The sequence below is a fragment of the Mercenaria mercenaria genome, chromosome 5, assembly GCF_021730395.1.
Source record: "Mercenaria mercenaria strain notata chromosome 5, MADL_Memer_1, whole genome shotgun sequence".
NCBI lineage: Eukaryota > Metazoa > Mollusca > Bivalvia > Venerida > Veneridae > Mercenaria > Mercenaria mercenaria.
In genome coordinates this window covers 1,606,325-1,626,283 of record NC_069365.1, presented here as the reverse complement: position 1 = coordinate 1,626,283, position 19,959 = coordinate 1,606,325, and the positions used below count along the sequence as shown (strand labels likewise).

The following is a 19,959-nucleotide window of genomic DNA, read 5'->3' as shown; positions in this document are numbered from 1 at the left end:
GTACCGACTGAGCTACCCGGCCGCCTGCACACTTTATCCCCGTTTCAATATTCAAGTTCTATTCAGTGACATATTTCGCCACCTTTTGAAATTAATCATCGAATTTCTGCGGGTACTTTTTATATAAGCAAATACAGGCGTCGAAGACTTACCAGTGTAATGCCGTCACGGTCCCATGTTGGGCGCCAAATGTCACAGGGTGGGAAAAAAGTGCAGTCAGGCCGGGACTCGAACCCGGGACTTTGGAATACCGTTCCAATGCTCTACCCAATGAGGTACCCGGCCGTCTACACACTTTCTGCCCGTTTTAAAATTCAAGCTCTATACCGTGACAATAAGTTCGGCTCTTGAGGCAGCTTTAATGGGAGTTATATTGCTTTGATATTATCGAAGTTATTACAGCTTGCTTGTGTCTGATGTGATTCAATTCCGTTCATATGTTCCTTTAAAGGGTATTCTATAAAATGTATCACATGTTTTGATAAAGGAACCCATTTCTGAATTATATCACTTTTAATTCATTGGGGGAAGGAAACAGATACCTACAAATAGTTGATTTGTCTGTAACTCTTTGTGATTTACTTTGCTAGGTTATGGGCTTTTCATATTGCAAAACTTTTTTATCTCATTTTTTTTATTACTCACTGTTTAAAGAAAACAATAGATTTTTACATATTTTGTTATCTCAAAAGAATCTTGGCGCAAAAAATGTTATTAAAATAGTACTTTGGTATAGCTAATCTTTCATCTTCATGCTACACATTATATTTATTCTTTATAAGTGTGCTTAATCGGTTCTTAGTTAATACTAATTTGTTTCAGCTCGACTGAAAACTTGAAAACTTCAAGCTTATTGGAACAACAAAGGGAAAAGAAAACAACAATTCTTACAAGGTACAGATATGTCAAAATGGACCTAAAAATTGGAGATTCCATCCATGTACCACAGAAAAGTGGTCTCGGTTTTTCCCTACGGCCAATAATAAAAAAGTTACTAAAAAAAGCTATTTATAGTAACGTGAAAGGGAAGTAATCAAAAAAAAAATATTGTAAGTGAACAAAAGAAGGCTCTGCCAAATAAATCTGTTGACATAAATGAAATTTCAGATCAGTATCTTCATTAGTTACGGAGATATACCCATTTTAATTTGAAATAAAGGGAGGTAATTTGACATAAAATCAGACCATAGTTATCTACCCTGATTGATTGTCTCAGTCCAACTAATGACAATAATGACAATAATGAAATTTCAAATAAGTCCTATAAACAGCTTCGAGACTATTATCACGTGAATATTACACAGTATTCATATCGAAACTAAGCCAAGTGGTAGAGTGACTGTGTCAAGGAATAACGTCGGAACTTAGAGGTAGGAGTTTTTAGTTAAGAAATAATAGTTCAAAACGTCATTAACTTTAGCTATTTATTGATAATAGGTATTGCGTGATTTAAATCTTAATAGAATGGATTATTTAAGTATTGATTAACAAGAAGCTGCATTCAATAAACGCTTGATGCCACCCGGTGGCATCCCTGTCAATACAAAGCAACCTAAGTCCAAATCGAGGTAAAGTTCAAGGCCAAGGTCAAACTGAGGTCAGGTGATGTCTGAAGATGAGGAATGGTCACAGGTTACATCTGCATTAGTATCAAGTCACTCTAGTTAGGGGTACTGATGCTAGACGAAACGGTCCCATTTGGTTAACCTCGTACGGACGGACGAACGAACGAATGGACAGGACAATCACTATATGCTTCCCGCATCAGTAGATGCCGGGAGCATAAAAATACTCAAAATGAAGGCATCACCAAAAGAATGACAACAGTATCTCACATGTGAGAAAAATTTCAAATAGCAGAGCTAAAATTTAAATTGACCTTAAATTCAAACACAGACAGTTGCAATCTTAAATTCTCTTGTCATTGCAAAGCTACTGTATCTACAGTAACTAAGTACTCTACATATCAACTGCCCCAATTTATCAAAGTACTTTTTAGAGAACCAGTCAAGTGGTTTCCACTGATAAGGCTTTATTCAAGGTCACACAGAATCAAGGCCAAACAGAAGCATATCAGGACAACGAAATATGAACTAAGTTACTGAACAGCACAATGAATTTAAAATTTCGAAAGTTCAAATTTTTGACACAGATGAACTGTTCGTCTTTATTACCATTATCACTCATGCTACAAACCATTGCCTTTATTACAATCACTGCTGCAACTTAGAGGGCATGCCAAAGTCTTGAATATCACCTATCTACTGAATCTAATCCATAGATAACAATAATGCATTCAAAAATCTTTTTTTACAATTTTTATCAGATTAAATTTTGGCTGTGTTTTGATCACCTATAAATATTATCTTGGACAGAAATGATATAACGTTTTTGACACGTAAGGAACCAGAGAATTGACATAAAGAAAGATGAACAATATAGAAGAACGTGTCGCTACTAAGTGACAAATGCCAGCAAGTGCTCTTTGCCTTCACCTTTGAGGAAAGACCGGACTCCTCTGGCTTAGCACTTGTACAGAGTTTCATTTCATTGAAATCCATCAAGTTAGTTGTTTGTCCCTTGAACTGTATAGCTGAGATAAGAAATGCTTTTTGATCGACAGAGGAATTAAGAAACTAACAAAATAACTTAAAGCAGAGACAGTGCAATCATGTATTAACTTCTTTTCAGTGAATAAAAACTGAAGTACTTGAGAACATTCTTTCTGACTAGCATACACCTGTTGATAGTCAAAGTACTGTGTATTTGGCATTAAAGATATTTTTTTTTAAATACCATTTTTCAAATGGCATGGTATTTCATCTTGAAAGATCAAGAATCCACTACTAAAAAGTGCTTCTTTTTGGCTGCAATATCTATCAATTATGCAAATATACAATTTCACATAAGTTTTATTAACCGAAAAGCAAAACGCTAGAAAAGCGTGCACTGGTTTAAAAGGCCTGCATAAGCATAATATGAATAATTTATTATATTCCTTGGTATAAACTGAACACAGCACAGAGGAGTTACTTGCAGAAATATAACCCCCTTCAAAAACTTTGGTGTTCATGAACAACTTTATATGTATGCCTCTTGTGTAAAGCTATGTGATTGAAGTCTTGACCAGTCCCACACCAAACCATCTCTTCAAGATAGACACACAAATTGACAATCACACAAACAAAAGTTAATCAACACTGCCTTTTCTCCCAGTTTTAGGTGGTATAAAACAGTTCTTTAATTGTAGTTTAATATATTTAATAGAGTTTCATAGCAATCAAGTAATTTGCTATAATTAAACCGGTATTTGAAGGCTGATCTTGGTTTGCACTGGTTGTAAAGGCAGAATCACTTGCTGCCAGCAGACTAAAGGTTATCCGAGTTTCAACTGTATTTGAGCCGTGCCATGAGAAAACCAACATAATGGCTTTATGACCAGCATGGATCTAGACCAGCCTGCACATCCGCGCAGTCTGGTCAGGATCCATGCTGTTCGCAAACGGGTTCTCTAATTCCAATAGGCTTTAAAAGTGAACAGCATGGATCCTGACCAGACTGCGCTGATGCGCAGGCTGGTCTGGATCCGTGCTGGTCGCAAAGCCACTATGTTGGTTTTCTCAAGGCGCGGCTCATTTCTTGAAATTCTTTGAGGTGGCCAACAGTACTTGAAATATTAAACAAGTTACATACTTCGAAACTAAATTTTTAGTACAAATCACAACAAAGCCTGCATTGTGCAGAATCCCACCTCCTTTAATTTATAACTGGAATACCACTGGCTACCTATCATTTCAAATTTTTAAAGACTCAGTATTAAAGATAGATTCTGAACTAATGTAGTTGCAAAACATTTTTATTTACATCTTTATCTCTCATGTAACAAAAACACAATTATGCAATCCCTAAACAGACAGACAGAGATATTGGTAGACTTGTGTCAAAAACAATAAAATAAAATAATCATTAAGATAAGATAATGCAATTTTGAAATTAATTGGTTAATTGCTGCATTATACCATGAATACCAACAATATATTAAGATCATCTGATTTATATAAAGTTTAATTACTGATAGGCTTTAATGCTTTCCCTTTAAACTACGCATTTGAATTTTATAAAATTTGCATGTATTGCCAATACGGCCTCTCAGCAATTTCTGTGTTATTATGAATTCTATGTACTTTCAAAAGTACTTTCCGTCATTAATGAAGCTCGTACACATGGCTTTCCATACGAGCCAGGAATGTTAAAATGGAATACAAAGAATACTGAAAAACTGAAATTGACGATTTTCATAAATGGTCTATGAACCTTAAAGACCAAGTCTGATCTCTGATATCGAACTAATTTATCAAAACTAATGTCTGTCTTAAGGTATCACCACCTCTTCTGATGTCTCAAAGCCGCTTGATCTTGTATTAATTCAAGATGTACACCAAAATCTCACTAACTGACACAGTGTCCTACAACAATGGTATTTACAGCTTAAAATTCTTAAAAGGTAAGCCGACATCCTGTGACTTAATATTTAATATGTTAAGTATGCAAACAGAAAACTCGTTATATAATATTTAATATGTTTACTGTTTGCTTAAGGAGGGATTAACTTAAGTGACCACTGCAATAATTTGATAATCTATCAGAACTTTCAGGCTTTGATATTTTGTGACCTATCTAGACTTTGTCTCTAAATAGTCTTACAGTAATATACTTGGCTTATGCAGCTCATAGGGGACATGCCTTCAAAAATTTATCAAAATAAAGGAAATCACTCATGTTCGTATCTTAAGAGTATGATATTACCTAACAGCTCTATTTATTCTATTTTCACGTCAATTCTTAAGCAGTGCAGTGGTTCGCGAGTAAAGTGCCTTCATGCAAAAAGTTAACGTTGGCCCCTGTGACCTTGACCTTTGACCTGGTGACCCCAAAGTCAGGAGGGGTGGTGTACTCAATAAGTACTATCAGCATGTGAAGTTTGAAGGTCCTGAGTGCAGTGGTTCGCGAGTAAAGTGCCTTCATGGAAAAAGTTAACATTGGCCCCTGTGACCTTGACCTTTGACCTGGTGACCCCAAAGTCAGTAAGAATGGTGTTCTCAATAAGTACTATCAGCACGTGAAGTTTGAAGGTCCTGGGTGCAGTGGTTCGCACCTTCATGCAAAAAGTTAACGTTGGCCCCTGTGACCTTGACCTTTGACCTGGTGACCCCAAAGTCAGTATGGGTGATAAACTCAATAAGTACTATCGGCATGTGAAGTTTGAAGGTCCTGGGTGAGATGGTTCGCAAGTAAAGTGCCTTCATGCAAAAAGTTAACGTTGTGACGAACGAACGAACTAACTAACTAACGAACAAATGGACGGACAGTTGAAAACTAATATGCCTCCCTTCGAGGGCATAAAAATGGCTACATTATATCACCTGTTACTAACACATATTATATTTTCAATTTAGGTAGAAATATAATTAATAAAGATTTATCATCTTTCCACATTTGTCAGTCGTTTTCCAAATTTGTACTTGTAAAGCACGAACCGTTTTAAAAGGTACCGAATATACGTACATGTTGTTCGGGTGAATATGAGTGGTTTGATATACTTCCATAAATTAGGCAGGGTAGTGTAAGCGGTCCTCATATAACAATAGAGTTCTGGGTTAAAAAGGGAGATTATGTGTAGCTTTCATTATTATGTTATATGATCGGATTTTTAGCGTGTAGCAAGAACATTAGACTAGATATAAAACCATATCCTATTGATAATAGGTATTGCGTGATTTAAATCTTAATAGAATGGATTACTGAAGTATTGATTAAAAATGTCTACATTATATCACCTATTACTAACACATATTATATTTTCAATTTAAGATACCATCACTCAACCATGATATTATGAGTTATCATTATCTAATCATTTTTTCTGACAGTATAAATAATTAAGAAGAGCTTTTCAAATTACATTTTATTGCTTCTTAACCGTCCATACGTAATATTAACATCACATAGACATGAACTAATAACACGTTAAGATAATCTATTGTTCTATTGTATATTTTCAAAGTTTATGGTAGAAGGTACTACAACTGTGTCATGAAAATTAATGTTCTTCTTTAGTATGAAGTTTTTGTTTTTTCATATTAATTTAGTTACAATTTCAGTAACGAGTTGTAAATCAGTTTGTTGCATATAAACCAAATAAATCAAACTTTTAAAATATTTACCCTTAAGTATGTAACAAAATTAATCCACATGCACAAACATTACCTTCAAGTTGATCATATATTTCATGTATATGCCTGTCCATTACTCAAAATCATCAATACTTTATGGACCAGGACCAAATAATCCACTGAATATTGATTACATTTCAGTCGTCTATTGAGTTTGTATACCTTTGTACCTTTATATATTTTGTGCATTGATAAAACAAGGTTGTTTTCTTCTGTAAGAGTAGGATTTAAATACTGTTTGGTTTTGCGTGAAATTACACCAATACTGCTTGCCGAGACATCTTCAAGACTATAAAGATCACCTTTTGAATTGACATTTATACAAATATAGCAAAACGTAATGAAATCTGACTGGTTTAACATGAATTTTCCAATTCCAACAAATCTACTTTTTACAAAACATGACCAAAAGAAAACTGGGGTTATGACTTTGATTTATTTCTTAAATAAAACATGGGGACACTTGAAAACCAGAAAAAAAAATATAAAATACAAAATCAGAAAGCAGACATTGTATTTAGCGACCAACCAAGGGGCTATCAAATTTGAACGCTTAAGAAACTAGTCTCTTAATACAATTTGCTAAAATACGTGATCATGAACATGTTATATTTAATTGAAATCGACCAAGTGGGTTTCAAATGGTCCAGATAAAAAGTAGGGTATCGATGATAAGTTCAATAGGTAGAAATATAGTTTATAAAGATTTATCATCTTTCCACATTTGTCAGTCGTTATCCAGATTTGTACTGGTAAAGCATGAACCTTTTGAAAAGGTACCAAATATTTCGGATGAAATTTATTTAAATATGTTCGGATGAATATGAGTCGTTTGATATACTTCCATAATTTAGGCAGGGTAGGGTAAGCGGTCCTCATATAATAATAGAGGGGAGATTATGGGTAGCTTTCATTATTATGTTATATGATGTTTTTCATCGTGTAGCCAGATCATCAGACAAGATAAAAAACGTTCTGAGGTCCTTTAAATACTTATAAAAGTGAGAAATTACAAACAGCGGAAATCATGGTCGAGTGATAAAACGGGCAATTACGAGGGGTGTTCCAATAACAATGTCATTTGTGCATTATTTCGTGAATATCGTGCGCTATGTACTCTAAACCACAACGGGCCGATAGAATAATCACTGAAGCATTACACAGGTGAAAATCTCGCTCACAATTTCAGTAACATTGATACAGTGTACATTGCTTTATAGCGTATTCATTACACTATACATGAAATGACTGGTAGAAGAGCTACAAATGTGCTTGAAATTAGGGCCTATATAAAAGGTCGGTCGTTACTGGGCATAAAGCCTATGGATATTCATCGTGAGGTGTGCGACATTTATGGGGAGGGTCAAATGTCTCACAGATCTATTTGTAGGTGGGTTGCCAAATTTAAAACCGGTCAGCAGCAAGTCAAAGATGCTGCTCGTCCAGGTCGTCCTGCAACAACAACGACGAAAAGCAACATACAAAAACCAGTAATATGTTGAAAAAAGATGCCCGATATACCGTGAGGGATTTAGCACGGTTGACGAACATTTCTTTAGCACGAGTTCATGGTATTTTAAAGAAACATCTTCAACTCAGGAAAATAAATGCAAGATGGATACCCCATTTGCTAACAGACGAACAGAAGAGAACCCGTGTTGCAAATGCTAAAAAGCTTCTCAAAATGTATCCCGAATATAACAACAAAGCTTTCGACAACCTCGTTACTGGTGACGAGACATGGGTATACTATTTTGAGCCAAAGCGGAAATGTTCAAACAGAATTTGGGCCACTAAAAATGCATAACGTCCAAGTATTGCCAAGCGACAGCGCACGGTAAAGAAAGTTTTGTATGTGATTTTCTTTGATAATAAGGGACCAGTAATGCAAATCCCGGTACCAAAAGGCAGAACGGTAACAGCAAAGTTCTACAAAAATGTTGTTCTGAAAAAATTAAAGTCCTGCTACAAACGCCGCCGCCCAAGCACAGGTTTCAAGTTCGTCCGGCTTTTGCATGATAATGCCCCCGCTCATAAGGCTAGACTTGTGACCGAGTTTTTGGCATCAGAAAAAGTTATTGTCCTTCCGCATCCTCCATTTTCACCAGACCTGGCCCCTTGTGACTTTTTCTTGTTTCCAAAACTCAAATTCCAACTGTCTGGAAAGAGATACAAGTCGCGAAATGCCCTTGGGTATCAGTACCTAATGGGTGTTCCCATTAAAGAGTATGAACTCTGCTTTCAAAGTTGGATTGAGCGACTCAAACGGTGTATTCAGGAAGGTGGGGAGTATTTTGAGGGCCAGAGAAATTTAAAATGACAAAAACACTTGTAGTTTAGCAAAACAAAGGCAAATGACATTATTATTGGAACACCGCTCGTAAATACTACATTGTTTACATAACCAATCGAAACCATATGGTTAGGTATATAAGTTTATTTAAAGCGTTCCTAGGTACAAATAGTCAAGAATACTGTGAATTAATTTAAATGAGTTCATTCATTTACTGTTTTGATATGTGTTTACATGTGTCAGGGTTTTTGCCTACTGGTAGGGATAACTTTTATTTAGTCTGCCAGGTTTGATACACTAATAACCCACGGTGTCCAGTCGTTTCTTTGAAAAGTCGGGTCAGTGGTATACCTATGATTCTGGAACGGACCGTTTGTTGATGTTGATATAACTCGTGGCCAAAGCCATTTGTATGTGTTACAAAGTAAAACTTTCGGAGCTCTGCTTACTGCACATTCTGAATTCATTGATACTTAAAGTCATGCGTTATGTGTCAGTTCGGTCCTGAATTGCTTTTAACCGGTCTTTAAAGGAAGTGAAATCATCATCTTGCGCTGAATTTCATCCAAATTATCCGGAAAAAAGAGAATTTTCTTACTAAATCCGACCGATCTGCTTTACTTCCAATTCATATGTTAGTGACCCGATTTCTCACATGGTATCAACTAGTTGAATGTTTAGTTATTGACCGTTCCCAGGCGGTGCCCATTGTGCCTCATAATCTGCTGTCGTTGATTATATGTTTTACCATGCCCTTATGCTCTGATTTATTTACATATCCATTTTAAACACATCCTTACACACTTTGCTGTAAAGCTGTAATGGGTTCACCACCTTAGTACATGATTATACCTATTTCCCATTATTTTATCTCTAATATTGTATACAAATTTATTTCAAAATTACTTATGGAATACAAGGGATTATGTATGTAACAAGTTATATCGTTAGAAGACAGGGCAAAATGTAAAATTTCATCTTCCATCGTCTTCAGATGCAGACTAAAAGTACTTTAAATTGTTTCTGTCTTCAGGTATGGAATCATCAGATCTGAATTCAATTAACGATGTTGAAGTTGATGAAGCAAGCATTCATCTTTCCGCAGAAGAAGTAACATGTGATAAAGAAAGACATTTTGCAGGTACCACACAAGAATATCCTATAAGGTATCCTCCAGAATTCATAGCTACCAAGCTCCCAACAAATATCGGTCAAACAACAAGTGTTGACTTATATCAATGCTCCATGAATAAGATAGACTATGGGTCCGGTTCTGATTCTGCTGAAGAAGAGCATAGTCCCTACAGTTCTACAGAAAAACTTAAATACGAAGGTTTTGCTCCAACTGGAAACCTGGAAGAGACACTTACCTTAAGGGAAAAACCTACCATACCTCCCAATGCTAACGACGTAACTAGGAACATGAGGTCACAATGTTCGCAAATTAATATAGCTCAACATAAATCAGGACCACTGGAACAGGAAATGGGTGACAATGTGGCAACAGAAGCTCTTGTTCCGACAAGCTCAATAAGAGAAAGGGCTACCTACAGGGAAATGTCAAGACCTAATGTAATGCCTCGTGGTGAGATGGAAACACCGTTAAATGATAACGTCACCACTCAGGGGATTATAGATATACCAGACATCCAGGGCCCGAACAACAGCATGTCAGACGTAAATATACGGTTGGCAACGTTCTCTTCTCATGCCACAGATTGGCCACATAAAAATCCTTCACCGGAACAGACGGCAAGAGCTGGAATGATATTTAAAGGTGATCTTCTTGACCTTCAATTCTATGTTATATAATAGGGAAAATGGTTAACTGTGAGTTGAAATATCACTAGTTTGTGAGAGATTTCATTACAGTGCATCATAATGATATTACAGATTTGATATCCGTAATGTTGAAATATTTTCCAGACGTATCTCTAAAAGTAATTTTCACAATGTAATTTATATTTGACACACTTTGAATATTACCCCCTGTCTTTCATTGATCAGTAAAAAATGTATGTCAAAACATAAGAAATGCCATATTTAGAGATTAAGTCGATATGCACCCAAGTAGTTAAATATCCACAATTTTAAACAGTATGAGTAATTTTAAAATAGTTGGACAACATATTTTAACTAGATTATTTGATTTTATTAAACTGAGCACATTACTTTGGTCACTTGGGGTGTCAACTGGAGCACACGTTGTTGTCTTTCATTCAGTGATATCTTTATTAAGGAATAAAGCAGCATATATCTACATCAAAACATCTTAGCTTCAAATGTTCTACTCAAATCATTTTTGTTCAGTTGACTATTCTGTGCCAAAGGTCACATGTCTGAACGCCTTCAAAAATAATTTAGTTTAGAGTAGAGTATGCAAAATCCATTGATGTAATAATTCCATAAGATTTACAATTTTTATATTGCTGTGCAAGTTTCCTTCAATATAGCATAAAATCGTTAGGCCTGAAATCGTACTTAAATCAACTTAATGCTGTAGGGCCTACTGATAATTTAGAATTTTTAATCATACCGATTTTAATGTTTATAAAATACAGGTGTGTTTACCATAAAGGGGAAGGAGATTTATGACATGGTTGAGTGCTACAAGTGCGGCAAAACGCTATATGGTTTCACTGAAAATGATGATCCAGTTGAGGAACACAAGAGATTCTATCCGCATTGTGAATAAAGTAAGAAACAGTTTCATAAAATTCATTTTCCATCATACTTTTACAATTGTTATTGTATCAATTACCGATATTTTTTAACAGTTTGATGCTTTATAATTTACACGCGTTTATATATATACTAAATTTTTGATGCTTTACATCATAGACGTACCGATTTTACAAGACATTCTAGGTATTAAATATAATAATATATCTTATACAGTTTGGTTACGAAATTCTTCCAATTCCATCAGTCTTTCTGATACATGTAACAGAATGAAAGATCTGAAAACTGGTAATTGTCCGAGCATAAAGTATCAATTTAATGAGCACCTTATGTTTAACCACTAATGTATTTTATTTCAGAAACATTCTGGTATTACAGGCAATACAACATTTTGATATGTGTATCATATCAACAGTTCCCTGTTGTAAAAAGAAAACCATTTTGATATGCAAAATCAAAGAAATATACCAATACAATGTAAGATCTACTGAGTTATACACAATTTCAGCAACTGTCGTTTAATCATCATTTGCTTATTTTAAAATCGTGCATAGTAGAAAATGTGTATACACAGTATCCTACATTTGCAAATATGGTAGAGGTTTTTGCTTTGAAATGTGGCCTCATGGGATCACGCCCTTTGCTTTAGTTTGAAGAGGCGAGGAGAGGAGGTAAGCCGACAACGTGGGAGGATCGTCCCAAGAGTGCTAATGAAGTTGGAGCAAATATTGTGGCGAAATTATTAGCTTTGTGAAAGTTTTGGCATGTACTGGTATGTACAGGTGTTTCTCAAAATCTAACTATAAAAGTTATTTTTTCGCATATTGTTTTCGCATACCCCCAGGATCACGCTTAAAACGCTTGTGTTAATATGTCAAATATATTCCTACAAAAATCACCAAGTTATGACAATTATTAGAAAGTCGAAGCAGTTTTGGATCATGGGTGAATGAAATGGGTTAGTGTTATCATGGTTCTTACAGTATACCTGAGGGTAGAGTATTACATTTACAGTGGTATCTTCTTTCTTGTCTTCACACTGTGCCAGTGTTTTACGCTAAGATCATCACATTCTACATGTCTTGTTTAAAGAAGAGGTAATAACAGTTTCTCTTGCAACTTACAAAATAATGTCTCTGAAACCCAGGAAGAAAAGTGCAGGAATGGAACTCTCACAGAAAAACACAGCTCTGGATACGGTCCTGCACATTAATAACAAACGAACCTTGGTTTCATCTGCTTATTCACATTCTTTGCCGATGATAACCGAGATAAAAGAAAAAAGGTTGAACATTTGTGAACTATATTCTCCTTGATAAATCTTGTTGACATGTTGGTAGTATACAGATATTAGTTCTTTAAAATGTTATTTCAGATTATTTGTCGACATAGCTCTAATTTTATTTGGAGAACGTTGTCATATAATATATATATATATTGATGAAAATAATGACACGATCAGATACATTAGTTATTTTAGAATTTTGATTTTTGTTTCCATGATAATTAGGCCGCAATATTGGTTTCTTTACAATTTATAAATACTTATCAAATGAGTCTTACTTTAGGTACCTGAAGTGTTACCATAGCAACAGCTTAATAATATTTCTATGAACAAACTTATGAAATGTGAATTTGTGTTGAATTTGACTGAACTTTATATCTGAGAGTCATGTATTCATTCCATTTTAAATCATTTGTATATTCATTGATTTGTAAGTTTGAAACTTCTACACATTTCATAAATAAGCAAACTTACATTCAGTATGCATATTTTGTACTACATTTATATATGAACATATTTTGAATAGTTATTGTTTTAAAGGCTCAAACTAATACATTATATGTTAGTTTTCATACGGTGGTATGTTTAGGACATGCAATCATTTTTTTTAATTAACTTATCTCGTATTTTCATGTATCCGGTGGTTATTTTCTTTTTTCGTGATAAAGGAAACATTGATTTATGTATAAAATGATAGAAAAAAGACATTTTACAATTGATTACCATTGATTACCATAGCAACAGGTTTAGATTAATATTTTGTACAAGACATTTTGCGCTATTTTTAAGTATTACCGTATCAGTAACTCTTGGTGTAGGGGAATATAACTTAAGCTTGTTTTGTGATTATATTTAACAAGACTATCATATTCAGGCACAAATTAAAGACTTTAAGATGAATGATTTGTTATTATTATTTTGATATATGTCGCTAAAATTGACATATCTCCTCGAAACATTAAGGTTTTACAGTCAAACTTCGGATTCTGACTTCAGAATCATATCAGAAAACGATCATAATTCATTTTCGCTCAGGTTCCTCATTTGGTAAAAAAATCTTATGGCCTGACAAATATATTGTTATACTGAACAGCAAAAGAAACTATCCAGATTTTTAGCTGTGGTGTTTTCTAATAAAGCTCTTAAATTTATATATTTGATTTGTTTCCTTCCTACCACATTCCACTTGAAGAATTTAACGCGTTAGTTTTTAAATAGTTTTTGTGATGTACAGTATAGCTCCCCACACCGAAGAACTGTATACGAACGCAAGCATGTGAAAGTCCGAATATGACACCCTAGGTTTGTCCCAAAATAGCGTGACAAATCATTTGAATAATTTATCAGCGTCCGAACTTATTTAAATTTACAGAAAGTGTTCATATTTTTTCAACAATTTTGATCAAGAGTTTATGCCGAAAATATTTAAAATTATCGGACTTGTGTTATGGTCAAAGTGGTAGAACTGGCGCAGCCCAAAAATGTTCTGTTTTAATAGGCTGTCTTCCGGGATTCGTATATGAAATTATATAAAATGTTAAAATAGTAATGTAAGAGCACAACAAATGAGTGATACAAAATATGAGTCATGTGGTATAAATATGATTTTGTATCTCCTCACCTATAGGGAAGTGGGTGGGGGAGGGCATATAGGCTTGCTCCTCACCGTTCATGCGTACGAGTAAGAAAGACAGCTAGTGATCGTACGTTTAGGAAATGGGTGCCATTTGATTGAGAATCACCAAACTTTACAAGAATGATAACTGGACGGATCTGAACTCAGCTACATTTCAAATTAATATCAATACCTAAAATAACATAACAACAATGTGGTCTTTAGTATATAGTACCGGGCATAACTCCAATTTTAGGTAGGTGCTTTATACAGAGAATATAGCTGCGCAAGATATATAAACGAGGATAAATATTATGAATAAATCCTCAATTTGAGCATTGCTGAACTTTGTATTGAAATGATTATACTCGTTAGTGACTTTTATATTCATAATTTCTTATATTCGCTTACGATCCAGAAAAGAAATATCACTCGTTACAATATGCTTGGATATTTGAGTTTTTTTAAAGGACAGCATACCATGCATCAATGTATTGCTCTGTATTGAAGATCTTTCTAAACAGTTTGTATTGCCGATCCGTCGAGCTATTTAGATACTGTGATGTCTAGATTTTTCTTTGAATGCATGAATATATTTTATCCCATTGACTATAAATATATTACTCATGTAGTGTCTATTTTTTGTATAATAATTGCTTCTGGACTTCCAGAAACAGTTATTCTGTGGAATTCCAGAAACAGTTAGTTTGAGTTACATGTAGGTTATTCTAAAATCTAAATTTGGCTCAATATAGCTAAAAGATTATAATAGAACAATTCATTGACTACATTTCCTTGGTAACATCTCCTGCAACGCAATGTTTAGTACTAATTATACTTTACCGCATCACCCACACGGACATGTTGAAACTAAATATTTCAGTCATTATATTAACTTCTCATTATTCGAAACATTAATAGGTGAATGATATCGCTTAATATTCATATAGATCAATTTAATATTTTCATTGGGAAAGTGAGATTTAACGATAAATTACACTTAGCAGAACTCCCCTTTTTGTTGTGTATTGGTAAACCTCAAATTTCCATACCCGTTGTTTTGCTGAAGAGGCACTGCGGTGAGTGTGTGACAATTATACGCTGCATGGTTTACTATTACTGTAAACACTTTAGGACAACCATTGGAGACAAAACCAACACCGTTATCTTCCTCCATTAACAGAGTCTATTTTAAAGGAATAGGCATCATTATATAATTTTTTTATGCGACATTAACATAACATTCGTTTAATATAGGTCTGTTCCTGGGTAAATTTCGCGAATATTTCAATGCAGATAATTTTTGTTTTCGTTTGGACCTCAATTAACAACAACATTGCAAGGAAACGCGTTTCATAGAAAGAAAATGCACAATCTGTTTGTCTATACATGTTTTATGTTCACTTATTCACAAAGCTGATAGCTCCAGAATTCTGCACTTTGTTTAAAGAATTGCAATTTTCTAAAATACACGAGTAGAATTTGAATACTTCCGAACAGCATTAATAAAATGAACAACAAAAATCCGTTGAACAGTGAAAAGAACATTATTATATTGTCAATTGGTTTGTTTTTCTTTCATTTTACATCTTGTTTGTGCTTATGCCCTTTGCTGTTTCTTTTTAAACGGGGCGCTTGTAATTTTCATAAAATGAATCTTACGGGGACACTTTTTACAGCCGCCATACCGCACTCAGCGACGACTATTGTGGTATTTAAGAATATCTATGAAATGATCCTTTGAACACATAGAATGTAACCGAGTAAAACAACAGCATACCCAGTTTGATTGAGTCTGGTCAAGAGAGGTAATGGAATTTGCAACACCACTCACGTCTATTTAGCACTTTTTTAGTAAAATATAAAATCATTTAAACCTTTGGAAATCTTTAGAAATATAAATGTTAGTCGTCCCTGTCCCGATTAATACCTGTTCGCGACAAAGAGATAAGTACTAGTGTCGTGAGGTTACATAAAATTATAGTTACCGCATGATTGATTTCAGATGTTTTTCTTTTGATTTTAACATTACGATAGAGTGTTTCTTTTTATAGTAGTCCTTCAGAACGATGAAACATGGCAGAGGCCCGGATGGAGGAGGATGGCAGCAGTTTCCCAATACCAGACTTTCCGCCATATACATTTAATAATAATAATAATAGCCAGCGGTGGTGACTTCATATCGCTATCTCTTCAGCCTCAACGAGTAGACATTGAAATAAGACCAAGACAAAACAAAACGTTGAAGGAACAAAAAATGTGGTAAGCTAACAATACAACCTGACATTAATGCAATGTTATAAACTTGTTTTGTATATCAAGTTTGAGTATTGGTAGCATGTTATTATTAAGTGATATAATTATACCCAAATTTACCAGCGTTTAAAACGAATTATTCAAATATAATGTTAGTGTTCTTTGTCTTTATAATATGTTTAAAAAGCTATTTTAACCACAACGTTACAACAAACTATCATTTTGCCTAAATCATGGATTATGTGTCTTTACTCAGTATTTTGAACATTCTTAAATGAAAAGCAGTAATTATATTGAATAAAGATATTCATTTACATTTTGATAAACACGTGTTAAGAAATAAGTCATATCACTATATCTATATCACTCACGAAATACCATCGCGCTACAGATATACTTGAAAGCAGAATATTTTGTTACATTTTATTGAAATGTTGAGAAAAATGATACAATGACAAGTGAAAATATCCACTTGAAAGAAACTATAAACTGGGCGGAAACTAGTTAAACTTAAAGGAAGACGACTTCGTTTAATTTTCATGCAAGATCAAAATGTGTATATATCCACATTACGTTTTAACTTTGACATGTGAATACTTCAGTCGTGAAGATATTGCATCTAGTGTGCATCTTCAATCGGTTGATGATATTATTAGGTAGAATACCTTTATAAATAAGAATGGATTTTAATAATACAGTTCCAAAAAGAGTCTGTGCATAGCTTTTTAAGAACAATTGTGTCTAACAAATATAAAAACCATAACATTATTTGTTTTAGAGATAACTGTATGTTTGATTGTAAACATTAGGCATTTACATCACCATTTCTCCTTGATACCGACAATATCTATATTCGAATGCATATACATTTACGCTACTAATTCTGTATTTATGCTACTAAGTCTATATTTATGCTACTAAGTATATATATCCGGTTACAAATTCGGTCAATGTAAACTGGAAATTGTTGTATACGCTTTCTTCTAAAATTGTCTAACAATTATTTACAGGCTTTATCGCAAAGTAATATTGAAAATATACCAAGTTTACAACACTCAAGAATGCAAAATATATATGAACTATAGAAACAACCCCTGTTTCAATGCATGGAATTCCTGACCAAACACAATTTTATGAGACAATGGATAAAGTTCTGGCTGAAGCAAAGTTTTGTTTCACAGGTATTTGTTTCAAAATGACTTATAAAATTAACGGACCACTGGTATTAGATAATAGAGAGTTTGAGATTTCAACCTTCGCCTTCTCCTTCAACGTCTCTTGCGAAGTTAACGTATGAAGTTGAAGTTCGATTAAAATTCCTTGAGATTTCTAACATTAGAATGAACCTTACTTCTTTTAATCCGCCCATTCAATTTATCCGTAATTATGATCGTTTTTTTCGTGCATTTTGATACCATTTGTCCGAAAGGGCAGGAATTTTACAAGAGGTTTTAAAAATTAAAAAGTGAAAATTAAATAAAAAAACATTTCAATTAATATAATCACAGCATGGATTTTAGAGCGATTACCAAAAAAAAAAAAATAAATAAATAAAATGAAACGATAAAACAATGTGAACAATGTAAAAGCTCGTTAGTCTTGCAGCTGAGCTCCAAGCATTTAGATTTTATATAAAATTATGTCAGTATAGTCAGTATACAATGCACGATTGTAAATCATACATGAGAGGAAATAAAAATGATTATTAATTACCTAAAATTATTTTCCATTGGGTTTCAATAGAACGCGATCGTGCAATATTTTTTCCATATGGCATATCATGACGTTGAACGCTTTCATATCGGACTAGTCCCAATCCGTGACTCTAGTTACCTCCCCTTACGGTCCGTCCATTGCGGATCTCGTTTCTTTAGATTTTTGTTGCTGTTGTGTGTTTGTTTAATTTGTAATTTATGCAACATTTTGTTTACTTTTATATTTTGATTAATCTGACCTATTAGATACTGGAACGTAGTAATTTATCAGACTGAAATGAAATGAAAGTTATAATTATGTCATGAGTTGGACTTATATAGGACGTGGAATGTTTTCTTAACGTTGTAATGGAAAGAATCGCGTGACGTCCATGGCGTCCACGCGCACGTTGCGACAACAAGTTGACGTCATTTTCGCGGACAATATTAATGCGCATCAATTTGAATTGTTTATTGCGTTTTGGAGAATTTTTTTTCCGTATTTTTTCCCGTCTTTCGTGACAGAACGATAATTTAGATATAAATTAATCATTTGATAGTGGATATGTAATAAAAGGCGAACATCAAAACTCGTTCTTTCGCGGACAATTTTGCGCTCCTAAAGTCGCGCAATATTACCGCTGCAAAACTCGTGCATATAGCCACATACAAAGTTAATAACCTATAATGATCATATCAACGTGATAATGACACTCTGTAAGACTCTGTATAATGCCAAACTCTCAGACAGCACAATATGATTTTAATATACTATTTGATTTTAATATACTATTTTATAAGTAAAGCATTTAGATCCAGGAATTTTGGTTAAAGGGACACCAACATTAAAGAGGGGGTCACCCATTTCGTGGGGGGGGGGGGGGGGGTGGGGGAAGGGGGAAGGGGGGTAGGGGTAGGGTAGGGTCACACCGGGTTTCAAGACCGACTTTCTTTGTAAAATGTAAGAATCAAAGAGGGAATTAACACACAATGTCCCTCTGCCAGGCTCTGGTTTCGTGCAGCACTTCTTTAAAGAATGAAGTTATCCCATACGGCTAACAGGAAACGTCTCTCATCATGATATCATAGATCTGAAATTGTCTGATACTTCAGAAGAATGTTCCGTCTTCATAGTACCATTTTATGTTTATAATTAAAACGCAATTGTCGTATTAAGTGTCCGACAGAAACAAATTGATTTTATTTGAATGTGAAAATAAAATGTTCCACCAAATGATAATCGCGCATAATTATTTATTTTCAAGTAAAATGACTGTCATGCCATGTGCCTCCATCCAGATTTCAGTCCTTAATGTCGAGTATGTGGACAGAGTAGATGTAAAAAGAATGAAGTTTCGACTTTCGTGATATCACATCTTTGGACGTTCAAAACTTCACTTCATACGACAAAAAGGCCCAATTGGTAAAATCGATACCGCCTGGGGACACAAATATGCCGTAGAAGTTAAAGTTTGAACAAAATCTCCAAGTTTCTCAAAATCAGTTGATAACTTCATACTTTCAGGTTCAATTCAATGTATTTAGTTAAAATCATTAGCCATACAAAACTTCATTATTCTTATACCTATTGATAGTGTTTTGCATCAAATTTAGTCTAATTATATATATGGATAATCAAATAACTTAATAAGCAGAAATCCTAATACTAAGCTTTTTATTTCGCATAGTAATAAAGAGAAGTCTTAGGCTTACGTTATATTACATGGAAAACTTTAGTAGCAACGTGTGATATAAATAAAATACACGCATATCGGTGACGTTTTACCCAAAATGTATACGAGAGACGTTGAAGGGGAAGGCGAAGTTTGAAATCTCAAACTCTCTATTATTAGGTTATTTAACATTGTTCTGTACAATACGGAGATATATTTGGACGAGTA

At 34.1% G+C, this 19,959-nt stretch overlaps 1 protein-coding gene across 1 annotated transcript; it reads left to right on the top strand.

Annotated features, from left to right (window-relative positions):
• The first annotated feature begins 1,257 nt into the window (after nucleotides 1–1,257).
• LOC123556245 (uncharacterized) lies at nucleotides 1,258–13,393 on the top strand. Its single transcript, XM_045346843.1, has 4 exons — nucleotides 1,258–1,370; nucleotides 9,560–10,303; nucleotides 11,088–11,222; nucleotides 11,568–13,393. The coding sequence occupies exons 2-3, from the start codon at nucleotides 9,562–9,564 to the stop codon at nucleotides 11,219–11,221; spliced, it is 876 nt and encodes a 291-aa protein (XP_045202778.1). The 5' UTR covers nucleotides 1,258–1,370; nucleotides 9,560–9,561; the 3' UTR covers nucleotide 11,222; nucleotides 11,568–13,393.
• Nucleotides 13,394–19,959: the final 6,566 nt, after the last annotated feature.

What these genes read in the sequence shown, in the direction of transcription:
- LOC123556245 (XM_045346843.1), top strand. Translation starts at nt 9,562, where the DNA reads ATGGAATCATCAGATCTGAATTCAATTAACGATGTTGAAGTTGATGAA. An exon ending in AGCTGGAATGATATTTAAAG is followed by an intron (nt 10,304 to 11,087) that starts GTGATCTTCTTG and finishes TATAAAATACAG; the next exon opens with GTGTGTTTACCATAAAGGGG.